At 51.0% G+C, this 13,555-nt stretch overlaps 1 protein-coding gene across 6 annotated transcripts; it reads left to right on the top strand.

The window, feature by feature from the left end:
- The first annotated feature begins 217 nt into the window (after positions 1–217).
- Positions 218–13,279, top strand: MFNG (MFNG O-fucosylpeptide 3-beta-N-acetylglucosaminyltransferase). Of its 6 annotated transcripts, none has more exons than XR_008235811.1 (10): positions 218–558; positions 5,872–5,920; positions 6,458–6,560; positions 6,653–6,806; positions 7,264–7,349; positions 8,721–8,886; positions 9,425–9,510; positions 10,368–10,453; positions 11,245–11,348; positions 11,457–13,279. XR_008235811.1 is itself a non-coding variant. In XM_052790968.1 (8 exons), the coding sequence occupies exons 1-8, from the start codon at positions 220–222 to the stop codon at positions 10,432–10,434; spliced, it is 1,053 nt and encodes a 350-aa protein (XP_052646928.1). In that variant the 5' UTR covers positions 218–219; the 3' UTR covers positions 10,435–13,279. The 6 variants fall into 6 exon arrangements, 1 of the variants encoding a protein (XP_052646928.1); XR_008235809.1 differs by having other exon boundaries at positions 10,365–10,453; XR_008235808.1 differs by having other exon boundaries at positions 10,365–10,453; positions 11,202–11,348.
- The last annotated feature ends 276 nt before the right edge of the window (positions 13,280–13,555 follow it).

Raw genomic sequence — 13,555 nt, 5'->3', positions numbered from 1 at the left:
TCCCTCCGCTTCACCGGTATCCTCTGGGGCTGCTGTCTCTTCGGCTTTCTGGTCTTTCACCCGCCCTATTCCTTGGCCACATCCTATTCAGACCTCGCTCTTGGAGGGTTCTGCCCTTTCGGAGGCTTCGAGAAGAGCGGACAGCTTCTCGTGGAGGTACAGGTGGAGGTTGTCCTTGTTCGAGAGGATACTGGCTGCGGCGGGAACGATTTGGGAGCCATGGGCCGTCGGCTTATCCATGGTCTCTCTGGAGCCGCAGTCTTCCTTGTCAGCGTGACTCTCTTCTCCATGCGGCACCGTGGGGCTCAGGAAACAACTCGGTACCCAGGGCTCAGGGAAGGGATTTCGGAGAAGCCAGAGCAACGGAGCAAAGCGAGCCCAGAGGGAGGTGGTGGCAGGGAGCAGAAGGACTTGCAAGTCCGTCCTCCGGAGGGATACAGGACTGAGGAACGCCTGACGCTTGGGGACATTTTCATAGCCGTGAAGACGACCAAGAGATTTCACCAGAGCAGGATGGAGCTGCTCCTGGACACGTGGATATCCCGGGCCAGAGAGCAGGTGAGCGTGTGGATTCGGACTAGAGAGGGGGTGTTTGGTAACAGGGCAGGGATGGCGTGTCGGTGGTGGTGGGGGATAAAGGCCAAAGGAAGGGGAGGCTGGGCACTGCAATCCCCCCCCCAGTACTTTGCCCCGTTTTCCCTAATTCTCACTTCTGTTCACGTTGAAATGGGGATGCTACCTAGCAAAATCTTTCACCGGTAGCTGGTTCCTGGGAAAGGCTGGCAGAGAGGATGAAGAGCTTGTGTGGGCTCTTCCCGTGAAGGCTGGGAGGACGAGTGCTCTCAGCAGGCATCACCTGCCCCTAACCTAAGCCTGACACTTTCAGCTTGAGGTGCAAGGGATTTAATTTCCTTTTTTTTTTAACCAGTAACACCAGGGGTCACAGGCTGCCTGGGCGGCCCCAGACTGAGAGCACAGACCGTCCTGGGTCTGTATGAAATGGTGGTTTTCTACCTCCTAGTGCCACGGGTTTGCTTGGTTTTGAGCCGAGTGGCTCCCCTTGGCCCTCCATCAGGATGTCTGCATTGCGCCTGGGCACCCTTCGCCCCGGGACGGTGTGGTGCAGTGGGCAGGACAGTGAGGCAGGAGGAGCTGGAGGAACTCCTGGGGTACAGCAGGGGTGTTTGCAGCCCTGTTAACTCCCCAGCGCATCGGCACAATCCGTGCCTTGCTTTCTTGGGCAGATCCCCTCACGTGCATGACCTTGAAGTGATGTGGGTGCATATTTGATTTTTTAAAAAATTTTTTTTTTTTTTAGCTGCGGGTCTGATGTTTCCACCCTTTGCTAAAGCAAGAGTTTGGAGAGTTTCCTTCCTGTTAGAGGAACTGGTGTGGGGCACCACGTTGGCGGTGCTGTGCAGACTGGCTTACTGGTGGGCAGAAGTACTCCCCAGAGCCCCGGTACTTCTCTCCCTCCCTCGCAGAGCTGCTCCTCAAGAAAGAAGAAATCCTGTGGCTGCCCCCAAAGGGTGGTGGGTTTTTTTTTGCCTCTGCCTGTGTGTGACGGGCACCTAGAAGACAAATTCAGGCCTCAGCAAAGAAGGGGGACGGGGGTGGAGGCATCGGGTAGGAGAGCGCTTGAAGCAATGCAGGGTTTTCTGGGTAAGGGTGGTTTTCCACTTCATGGTGCTGCAACTGTCTGGTCTGCTGCGGTCGTCACAGGAAGCCGTGTCCTATTTTGAGCACGCCGCTTCTCCTGTCTGCGTGTCCCTCTCGGCATCTGAGATGCCCTGCTTCCTCCTCCAGATGCACTTCTCCTCTCCACCTGACCTCAGCCCAGCAGCTCTTTGGAGAAAACAAACCCAACCACATGGCTGCACTGGCATGAAGCTATTGTGATTGGGGCTTTTGGAGTGGGTTTTTAAGGAGCAGCTCACCTTTTCCTGCTCGGGCATTTGACAAACAGGTGTCTGGCCATTCTGCTGATGACAGGAATTAGATATTAGCTCCCCAGATTCATCTGACCCTCTCTGTTTGGCAGGCAAATGATGTCCAACCCTGGGAATAGGTGTTGAATTTTCCATGCTGCTGCCAGCCTCTAGGAAAGCTTCATAGACTGAGCAGGAGAATAGGAAGGAAGGGTAGAGGGGAGCGTCAGTCATTTTTAAACAAAGTGTTTCTTCATTGTTATCAATTTTTGTTGCAAGCTCAGTGTTTTCCTCCCCACTCCTCAATTTTCCATGTTTTTCTTCTCTTTGTACTAAATGGCTTTGAGGGCAGGGGAGCGGGGGCAGGGAGGGAGGTAAGGAGAAGTACATGAAAGTCAAAAGCCTTTTTTTTTTTTTTTTTTAATATACTGCTGCTGGAGGGTTTTTTTGGAGGTAGGAGAAAGGGTTAGTTTTGAAAAATTGACAATATAGAAACCTCGCTTAGCAAAAAAAAGCGAGTTCTCAATTTGCAAAGGATATTTAATTGTTGTGGGGCCAGGGATAGGGCACCAGACCTCCTATTATTGAGCCTTTATGGAGAGGCATAGGCTTTAAGAGCCAGTCTCAGAGCAATTGCCTCCTCCTAGGGCTGACCCACCGTCTTGCTGTCTCACTCGCCCTTACTCATGGCTGGAGACTGATTCAGGGGGTCCTTCTCTGCAGGTGGCCAGCGGGGAAATTTTAGCAGCTGACCATGCTGCTGATGCCAAGCCTGGTTTCAGAGCCAATTACCTGCATGGTGTCCTCCCAGAGAAAGCAACTCAGACCTCACAGGTCAGGCTTAGGTGACTGTAACAGGAGGCAGGAACAGCTGTGGTTTTTATGGCTAGGACAGACTGTATGGGAGCCAAATTAAAAGTCCTCTATGTTGGACTCTGTCAGGGTAGTCAATAAGAGAGAGAGATATTCTCCCTGAAACTGCACTGTTTAAACAGAAGAGAATATATGCAGCTGGTGGGAGATGGGGAAGGGGAAGTGCGAGGTGGGCACTCTTTGATGGACAATGCTCTACCTCTTGAGAACTGCTCCACGACAAACTTTCCATTTGAGCTTGATGGGGAAGTCATTTCAGCAAAAGGCCTTTTCCTCAGGAAAGGTTTTTGTCTAAACAGAAGTGTCGGTTTTGATGATTGTTTAGACTGGGCAGCATCTTGGAGTGGCTTACATTCTTGGCCCCAGTAGTTTTGATGGAGATTAGTCTAGGTTTCTGGTCTGAAGTGGCATTTTTTTTGGTAATGTAAACTAATTCTAGCACCTCCCCTCCTTTCAGAAACCCAGAGATCCAACTGATTGAAATGAAACCTTTGAGTGTCCCATCCTGAACTGGCTTTCACATTTTCAGTGTTGCTAACACACCATAGATTTTGAATTCTTTCTCCGGACAGGACACAACAATAACCTTGCTGAAGTGTTTGCATTTTGGAGGGGGTTTCTTCCCAGAGAAGGGATACCCTGGGAGCCTGGGAGATGAACGTGGCCCTGGATTGTCACATTCCACATCTTTATTCCCTTTTCCTAGTTTTTCCTTGCTAGGCTACTTTCCCAATTTGGGGTGAGGAGGTCTCGAAGTTTAGTGTTTATCCATTGCATGGGCTCGTACGTTCATGAAGAGCTGCCAGGCAAAGCCGTTTGACACCAGCGGATCCATATCACTCCTTGCACTGCCGTCCAGCAGACAACTTTTCCCACACAGCCATCTTCTCCATTCCAGAACAGAGGGATGCTTTCCGTGCTGCATCCCTCCTGAGGCCTGGGTTGGCTGCCCCACAGTGGCATCGACAGCCATCCTGGCCCAATCTCAGTGTGCTGAGGCACCACGATGGGAGATCCCGCATGACCCCATAGATGGTCTGGTGGAGAACAGGAGGGTGGATATGATGGGGAGGCTGCTTCTGTCTACCCCATTTGCCTGCAGGGACACAAGTGACACCAGGAGTTCCTCTGCTCGCACGTCCGCAGCAGGGAGAGTAGATCTGGCATGGCCAGAGAGACTTTCTGAATCTCTTCTGGACTCCATTAGTATGGACAACAGCAGCTGGTGTCTCCTTGAGAAAGACCTGTGTAACTAGGCCAAATGGTCCCCAGGCAGATTTTTAGCCGGGGCCCTTGTCTCTCTCTCCCATCCCAGCCATCGTGTGCAGCTTTGCTGTGGGACACATGGTGATGGTCACTCGGATGCTGTTCCAGGTTGCCCACTCTCAGGGGCATGAGGGATGGAGAGACGAGGATGCAGGCAGCTGCCTGTGCTATTGTGATTTCCTTCAGGACAGCGCCAGGACACATAGTCCAGCATCTCTGGAGTACTGTAGCCAGGTATGCCATGGAGGTCAGAGTTTGGGAGAGCCAGAGAAATCAGATTTGCCTAGTGCCCACACTCATACCCCCCCTTTTTGCAGTTATTTTGGACAGTCTGGTGTTCCCCATGGTGACAATGTTCCTTCATCCTTGGGTTCCCACAGAAACATGTTGGGTGTCTGCAAAAAAACATTTCCTGCCTTGCATCAAGAGGAAAGTGGGAACCTCGGAATATTTTCACAAGTAGAAAATCTGGGGAAAGATGCAGATTCCTATTTTAAGTCAATCGGATATGATGTTTATTAGACACATGACTTCTAGTCAGTTTTATATCTGTAAGCAAGTCATTTCCAGCAACAACATTTCTGTTTGTTTTGAAAATGTCAGAAAGTTTCAAGGGTTTCAGAATTTTTTTTCTTAAGGTGAATTATTTGTCATAGTGGAAATTTCTGACTCTGAAACGCTGGTGAGGGAAATCCCATGCCGCCGACAATCCTTGCCTTGCCTGAAGGTTGTGATATGGTCCCCTGACCCAGAGCGACTCCTTTACCTGAGACTTAGCTAATTGCTTCTTGTCCCGTGATGACCTTGAAAGTGGTTTTAACTAAGAGACTTTACCAGTGCAGTGGGGTAGGAATGTGTGCATGGCCTGTTGCTGCAGCTCAGCTGTTGGAGCGTAATTTGCCAAGCCGCTGTAGCACATACGTTTGAGATCATGAAACCATCCTGCTGTCTCTGCTCGAGCCAGGTGGTCTCTGAGGGTCCTTCACTGTTGCCTTTTCATGTGCAGAACATTTGTCTTGCCACGTCCTCCTGATTGGGGCATATCTCCCAGTTGCTGGGTGGGTGTGGGGAGATGTAGAGACTTGTGTCTCCTCGTCAGAGCCTTTGGGAGCAATGACGGCTCCTGGAGCTGTTGTCTGCCTGCCTTGTCCCCTTTGTCCCTGCCCAGGTGCTGCATTTAACCAGCCTGTGGGCAGCTGGTGGAGAGACTGTTTATGGCTCGCGACTCCTTTTTGATTTCATGAAAGCTCATTTTCTGCCTGAGGAAAGCTTTTCTCCACTAGCCCTGATCCCCGCCTGGCCCTGAAGAGGGGGGAGATGTGCCACATAATGGCAGAAAGGGAGATTACAGAGGCCTGGGGGTGGAGGAAGAGGAGGAGGAGGAGGCGGGAAGCAGCAGGGGGCTGTGCACACTTAACACACAAACAGATGTTCTCCTTTTAACCCGAGCATCATTCAACCAGCATCATTCAACCACGGTGCTTTCGTTTTTCTACGACTGACACTTAAGCCAGGGGTCCCTCACCCCCTCACTCGGTGTCATGGGTCCCCTTCTCTCTGTTCCCAAGGTGATGGTGAGGGGGGTGGGAAATGAAGCCACACAAGCTCTGACGATTGTGCCATGCAGGAGGGGGGAACACGGTCATCCATCTGCTCAACTGCTGCCTGGGAGGGGAGCATGGCAGCAGAGGATGAAGTGGGGTGACCACGGTGAGCATGTCCAGCTGCAGGGAAGAAGGGGTGGGTGACCAGGAGCAGCACCAGCTCCAGCCCTGAAAGTAACCTCCTTTCCTCATTTCCCCAGACCTACGTCTTCACCGATGAAGAAGACGACGCCCTGAAAAGGAGAATGGGTAATGACCTGTCCTATAATACCACCTCCCCCCGCCTTCAGCCTCTGAACTGCTATGGCCTTGGGAGGGTGTCCAGCATGAAGTCTGGCTTTCCTATACCAGCGCTGCCTCTTGAAGGACACCTCTCACCATGTCCCATGGGAGGACCCCAAGCTGCAGCGGTGATGATTTGGTTTAGTTGGCTTACCCCAGGGCGTGCAGGCAACCGGAGGCAGGGTGCTGTCTGCCTTAAAGCATCCATGGGTGGAAGCCGCCCATGAGAGAGCCCTTCAGCCCCCACACCCTGGCTGGCAGTGGGCAGGGTGGAATTGCAGTTGGCAGGTGTCCTAGTCTTGGCCAAGATGCTTGGCTTTCTCCAGGTTTTATCTCCTGGTACGGGGCAGGATGGAGCCCACTTCACCGCAGGCTCAGATGCATGTTTGGGGGGCCATGAGGTGGTTGGCTGTGAATGAACCCCCTTCCCTCCTGCCCAGAGGTCCTCCCCGTGACTGTGCGAGGTGGGCTGGTCCCGAGCCACAGCTTTCCCTCTCCCGGCAGGCGACCACGCGATTTTCACCAACTGCTCTGCCGAGCACAGCCACCTGGCCCTCTCCTGCAAGATGAGCGCCGAGTTCGATGCCTTCTTGGCCAGCGGCCGGAGGTGAGGCAGGGCTGCTGTGGGGGGACCCCTGAGAGCAAGAGGTACCCTTCTTACCCCAAACATCTTGTGTTTTTTTTCCCATCTCCCCTCAGCTGGTTTTGCCATTTGGATGACGACAACTACCTGAACCCTTGGGCTCTCCTGAAGCTCTTGTCCTCCTACTCTGCGACGTGGGACGTTTACCTGGGGAAACCCAGCCTGAACCGACCCATCCGGGCCTCTGAAATGCTGCCAAACAACCAGACGGTACAGCCTGTGGTGGTGGTGTGGGGGCCAATGGGTTGTTTTTAGTGCTCTGGCTCGTTGGTTGTAGATGTACCTCAAGGAGAGACAGGTCCCAAGAGCAACAGGCAACACCAGTCTTGTCTGAACATGGTTGTAGGTGTTGACTCAATCCGATCTACCTAGGGGAAGAGTCCCACGTTGCTGCTGCACCTTTGGGTACCAGTCTGTCAGGACATAAGCCTGCCTTGGGCAGCCCACCTGCTGCTGCCAGCAGGAACTTGGCCACTCCAAATATAAGGAGGTCAAAATCCATGCTGTACTGCTGGCAAGTCCTTCTTCTGGGCAGCAGGCAGGGATCTGGGGCAACAATAGGGCTGTGTTTATCCTGCCATCAAAGCTGCGTCTCTAGCATTCCCATTCAGGGAGTATGGTATCGTTTGAGCCTTTGCCATTGATTTTCTCTGCTGTTTCTCTCCAGAAATCTGTGCACTTCTGGTTTGCCACAGGAGGGGCTGGGTTCTGCATCAGCCGCAAGCTGGCAAGCAAGATGGTGCCGTGGGCCAGGTGAGCTGTGCAGCTGGTGAGTATGGGAGCCTTTGGGGACGAGGAACACGGCTGCACATTAATTCCTGGCCGTGTTAGATCTGGATTTGTGTATGTGGTGTTTGCAAGGATGTTTGCAAGGGTGCAGAGTGCCATATGCTACACATCTGCAAGCATGTGGGACTGGAGGAAGGATGTAGTGGGTGGGTCTGCCATCTGATTAAAAAGAGGCAAGAGCAGGCACGTCAGCAAACATGGTCAAAGGATGACAAACTCCCCCCTCCCCAACTCCTTTCAGCTCTTCGTTATTCTCCCATGCTCCTTCCCATCCCTTTCAGCTTCCTCTGACTCTTTTCCTAAGTGCTTTCCCTGTCTGCCTATCTCCTCTCCCCTTAATCTATCTCTTTCCAACCTCCTGTACATCCCTCTTGAGTTAATTTCCCATTCCCCCACGCCAAACCCTCTTCAGCTTCATTACAGTGGCCACTGTCATTTCCTCAGCTTGGTGCATGGAGAACAGAAGTAGGTCCCATGGTCTTATGTTAGCCCAGCCTACAACAAGATGATGTTTTCTATGATGCCCTAGGTTATATTGCAGGCTATATGCACATATGCTGAAAGGCAATGGCTGCGCCAGCCTTAACAAGATCTGTGCATACCCAGAAAGACAGATCTGATCCACACCATGTGGCTGGTTTAGCTGAAGCCCATGATATGTATTTTATGGTAGACCCAGACAGGAGGATCATCTATGATCTAGGGTAAAATGAAAGTGGTGTGGATAGATAACGCCTAACCTGGCGTAAAGTCTGCTACTACTGTGTTAAAATGCTTAAAACACATTTGAACTTGCTGAGGGGTGTTATAGTAGGCAGTGCTTCATGTTGTGTGGCTGCTTCTAGCTACAGGATCCTTAAAATGGGGTTTAGCCTGTCATCAAAGGATGGCCAAGCGTGCGGTGTTATGTTACAGTGGAGCCATGGATGGCTTATTCAAGCTGCACCGGACTGTCCTGTTTCTTCCTCCTCTTGGTACTGGCCATGTGGTCCCACTGTTTCTCCTGTGCTGGCTTGTCTGACCCCTCAGGGATTCAGTGAAGCTCACCAAGCAGGCGGAAAAGTGACTTGGCAAAGTCTGCCAGCTCTCTGCATCAGCTCACCGAGGAGCTGGGTACGTGTCAGGGACAGCACCTGACAATTGGTGGGACAGCATGGCTGGGAGTGGTCGAAGAGCAAACGCATTCCCAAATCTTTGCAGGTGGAACTCAGGGATTTCTTGCCTAGTTCCAAGATTTACTCTGGTTTACAGTTAAGTCCATTTACCTCCCACCCAAGTGGATGCCTATATGCCCCCTACCCTCTTCCTAACCCATGCAACCCTACTGTCTTCCAGTGGCAGGAACTTTCTGAGCACTTCAGAGCTCATTCGCCTGCCGGACGACTGCACTGTGGGTTACATCATTGAGTGCAAAGTCGGCGGGCAGCTGCTGCCCAATGCGCTTTTCCACTCCCACCTGGAGAACCTGCAGCTCATCCCTCCCTCTCGGCTCACGCAGCAGGTGAGGAGGGGAAATGGAGCACGAGGGAGGAGAAGTGGAGGGGAGCTTACAGGCACATTGTTCCATTGCTGGCACTGACGTGGATTGAATCAATTGTCTGCTCTTTTGGGGAGGCTTTCCTCAAAAATGCTTCTTTGAAATAAGGAGCAGATGTTGCCTGCAGCACAGATGCCGGTCACAGTGCCCCTGGGATCAGTGGTGGGGAGCACATGTATGGGGAGAAATGGGAGGATTAAGGGCATCCATGGGGGAATGTGGCACAAGGACAAGCAGAAATGGTGATTGATTGGGGAAGGGGCTTTGACATGGCACCGTGTCTGCCTTGCGTGGAGAGATAACAAGGGGTGTAGGGGGCTTGGAGAGGCAAAGGACTAGCACAGTGGACCATTATGGGAAGGAAGACAGGAGAGATGTGGAAGGCAGAGGCCAAGCCAGCAGAGGAGGAACCAGAATGGGAGCTTCTGTCACCCAAAGCAAGTTCCTTGCTCCTCAACTCACCTCATCTTCCCTGCTCCTTTCCCACCACCCCTCTTTGCAGGTCACCCTCAGCTATGGTGTCTTTGAGAACAAGCTCAATGTAATTGAACTCAGCGGTCCCTTCTCGCCCCAAGAGGATCCCTCAAGGTACGGGCCATGAGCGGTCTGGGTGCTGCTGTGGTGTGAGCCCCCAGACAGTAGGCTGGGAGGGGGAGGCAGCCAGATGGGGGGCAGGAGGTCTGGAGTGAGGGACAGAGAACTTGCAGTCACTAGGCTTGTTGGGTGAGGGGCACAGCAGCATTAAGCTGTTTGTGAACGCTTACAAACTTTGCAAACCTTTTTGGACGAGCGGGAAGAAAAGGAGTATCGAAACATTTTATTTGGACAATTCCTGAGCCAAAAGTATTGCCGTTTATTTCACATTTTGAGACTGAACAAGCTAACCTTTTACCTCTGGGACAGGAACAGAAATGTTTCTTTAAACACAGCAAAGGAAATTCTGCTTGCTTTTTCATTTTTTTGTTTTGCTGAGAAAACTGAAGGGAAAAAAGAAAAAGCTTCACTTCAGGCTGACTGCAAGCAAAAGTGTTCTTTGATTTACCTTCTCTGCTTTGAGTGAACAAACCTAAAGTTGTTATTTGCAGAGCATGGGTAGGAAGCTCCTGGCTGGAGATAGCAGGGATGGGAAGCAGCTAGGCGATGAAAAGAGCATCAACAGAACCACGGAGCAGGGGCTGGTGCGTGCCCATCTCCCTGCTTGCGATCAGGGTGAGCCATGGGCATGGGCTACATGGGCCAGAGCTGCATTCAGATGTCGGAGGGAGGCTTGGCTGCTTAGCTTTGCCTAGAAAAGACATCTTGAGGTGAACAGCTGGTCCTGGAGCTCTGTAGTGCAGGGTGGGCACCTGATGTGGGATGGGACGTGAGGGAGAGGTCTTCCATTCTCCAGCTGTGCGCTGGTGTAAAAACTGCCACCTGACCTTCTTTCGCTCTCTCCCCAGCAGGTTTCGATCACTCCACTGCCATCTTTATCCTGAGACCTCCTGGTGCCTGCAGGCTGTTGGCTGGTGATGCCTGAGCCTCAGCTACAGTGGGTCCCGGTGACATCCCTTCACCTTGTGTGTGTAGGGGGTGGGACACTGAAGCAGCTTGGTGCTCCCAATTTCCTCTTTTCTGTAGTGGTCTTGGGGCTGTGTGATGGCTTTTTTGGTCCTTGCTGAATACCAGTGACACAGGACAAGAGACAAAATCTGTCCCAAAGATGGATAACACAGGCTGGGCACACGGATGGGCTTCCCATCTGTGCTGGGATACCGGCAAGGGATGGGAGCAGTATCCCTTCCTGAGCAGATCAAGGACTGGGTAGTGACTGCTGGGCACCTGGATAGAGATGGATTCACCTGGAGTAGAAAGGCCCTGGGGATGGGTAACCAGTGCCCAACTGAGGATGGCTGATAGCGTGTCGTGGCTCCAGCCTCTCTGAGCAGGGCCTCTTGCTCCATAACTGCCTGTGCTTTCCCCACCACCCACTCTTCCCAGCCACAGACCCTTGGCTGAATGTCTGCTTAGTCAAGGTCTATAGAAATGGAAAATGTGACCATTTCTGTGCTGAATGAGTGCTGGAAAAGCGTAGTGCTTGCTCAACAGAGGGGAGGTGGGCAGGAAGTACAAAGAATCAGGGATTCCCCCCTCTGCTGGGACAAAGGAGGGGGTGTGGGGTGGGGGAGCCAGGAGGAGACAGACCGAGATGAGGATGGCTCCTGCACTGAACATTGAAGGCTTGATCTTGGATTGCCCTGCATTATTCCTCTCTTTTTACCTTCTTGATATGGGGTCAGGATAATCTCTTGCTCTAATTACCAACCTGTCATCTGAGATTAGACTCCAACTCCTACCTGTGAGAGAGGAGACATAAAGGATTAGAACTGGCTGAAAGAGAGGAGAAAGGAAGAGATGGAGAAGGAGTGCTCAGGAGCGGATTAGAGGTTACAGCTTTATAATCTTCTCTGTGCCCTGACCAAAAAAAATTAAGTCATGAAGGAATGGAAACAGCAAGGCAAAGAGCTTTTTATCTCTGCATTTCTTTCCTCCAGATGCTAAGAGCAGCTTTCTGCCTTCCTGCTGTCCCTGCTGAGCACAACAGGGGGAAGGAGCCGGCCCAAATAGGTTACAAGCTTTCTCGCATGTTTGTGGAGAGTCCTTTGCTCAGGACAGAGCCTGGCACAGAAGCTGGGTGATTCTGCTTGCTGGGGAATGAACTTTGGCACCATTTTGTCCTTAACCTAACCATGGTTAAATGGCTGGGGGAGAGCGTTGCAGGGAAAGCTGGAAAGCAAAGGGGCTGTTTTAAATGGCAGGTGGTGCCACAAACAGGTATTTCTCTTTCAAAAGCGTTTCAAAACACACTGCTGGGATCTGTGAAAGATTCCTGTAATCTCCAGATGAAAGGACAAATGCCCTTTCTCTGAAGAGCTTCTCAGCTTTGATGCTGCTGATGTGACTAAGCCTGCTGCTGGTGGGCTGGAAGAGCCAAGGGCAACTATCATTGTGCCCCTACCGTTTTGAAAACTGGCCACCTTGTTGCCTCCTCCCACCCCCCGCCAAGCACCAGCATCTCCTACACAGCACACACGAGGTTTAAAGGAAAGGCATCAGAAAGACCTTTCACCTCTGCAAAGGGGGATGTAGAAATGAATGAGCACTTTAGTTTCTGGAGAAGCAGAAAGCAGGAGCCTGTAGATCTGTTTTCCAGCCTGGTGGTTCTTACCGGCATTTAACCAGCTTTGTGAAGCAGCAGAGAGCCTTGCTTTCTTCTCTTGCACAACATGCCTTTGAACTGGAAATTCATCCTGAGCAGGAGCAGGGGCCAGATGATGCCAATGACCGTTCCTTGAGTCGTGCAAAGCACTTGGCTCACACAGCTACGCGCACCTAGGAACCATGTGGCTCAAAACAGAGACACCCAACTATTGGAAGACAGATGCAGCATAAAGAAGTCCTGCCCCACAGGGCAAACGGTTTGGTTTGAATTCAACCAGAAGATGAAAAATGCTACCGTGAGAAGAAATGAGAGTCTTCAAGAGAAATCTATACTACCCGGATGTCTTCTTTTTTTCCCCATTCAAACTTTCAGCTGTTGTTAATCGAGACTTTGAGTTAAAAAGCCAGTCCTATCTGTAGATGTCCTGGTGACAGCCAAAGCAAAATGCGATTCATGTGCCCAGAGAAGGAGAAGAAACCAGTTCAGAAGCTTCACTTCCCTGGGGAAAAGCAAAGCAGAGAAACTGGAAGCCTGCTTTGGATCCTGGCCTCAGCTGGTCTGAATTGACCTGGAGACTTTTGCATGGCTGAAGATCAGATGTTAATGGGTTGAGTCCTTAGTGGCTGCATGGGGACTGGTTTAAGACTGGGCTTCGTTGCTGGAGTGGTTAAGTGCCACTTCTGTGGAAAATGTCTCATAAGGAAACTGAGAACAGATGAGGAGATGTCTGGGGCAGGGTATCTCTTGGGCTGTAGAGAAACGAATGACAGAAATGTCCTGTTATGTCTGTGATGACAATGCGCTGGAAAGAAAATAGCTTCTCGGAGTCGACAAAAGAAACCAGGTTTTCTCTAAGAACAGAGAGACAGCTTAAGGGGACATTCACCACATGAAATCTGATCAACGTTAAAACCTGAGTTAAAATTAGTTTCAGGAATGGTTCCTGCCCCTGGGGCTTGCTGTCAGATGTTGTGGTTTTACAGTCTCATTTTCCTAGTATATTAAAATGTTTGGCTGCTTGGGAAAATGAGAAACAACTTCACGTGAAACTTTTCAGGGGACTGTCTTTTTTTATTCTCTTTCATGATTTTCTGATGTAACAGTTAAAGTTTTTGGAAAGGTTCCACTGGGTCTATTAAATATTTTTTTTCCTTTCTCTTTTTCTTTTTTTATATCTCTCTCTCCCTTTCTCTATCTCATGCTCCTGTTTCTCTCCAAAGCAAAAAAAATCTCTCCCAAGAACTAAAAAGGATGGAGATGTGGTCTTTATATTTTACTGGGAAAAATGGGGTCAAAGGTGTTGGCATGACCCCGCTGTTGTACAACATTAAGTGTAGTTCAAGTTTTCAAGTACAGAGACCTCTGCCTGCCCAACACCATAGCAACCAAAGCTGTTAATGATGTTTAAGCTGTATACCAAAGATTCAGAAA

This window comes from Harpia harpyja, chromosome 6 (genome assembly GCF_026419915.1).
Source record: "Harpia harpyja isolate bHarHar1 chromosome 6, bHarHar1 primary haplotype, whole genome shotgun sequence".
In the NCBI taxonomy this organism is placed as follows: Eukaryota; Metazoa; Chordata; class Aves; order Accipitriformes; family Accipitridae; genus Harpia; species Harpia harpyja.
The sequence above is the reverse complement of the archived record's forward strand: the minus strand, read 5'-3'. Positions and strand labels throughout refer to the sequence as shown.

Bases quoted from the DNA above. Each gene is read 5' to 3' on its own strand.
- MFNG (XM_052790968.1), top strand. From the start codon at position 220: ATGGGCCGTCGGCTTATCCATGGTCTCTCTGGAGCCGCAGTCTTCCTT. The intron at 8,887-9,424 runs GTGAGGAGGGGA...CCCTCTTTGCAG, and splicing joins CCTCTCGGCTCACGCAGCAG to GTCACCCTCAGCTATGGTGT. The intron at 9,511-10,364 runs GTACGGGCCATG...CTCTCTCCCCAG, and splicing joins CCCCAAGAGGATCCCTCAAG to CAGGTTTCGATCACTCCACT.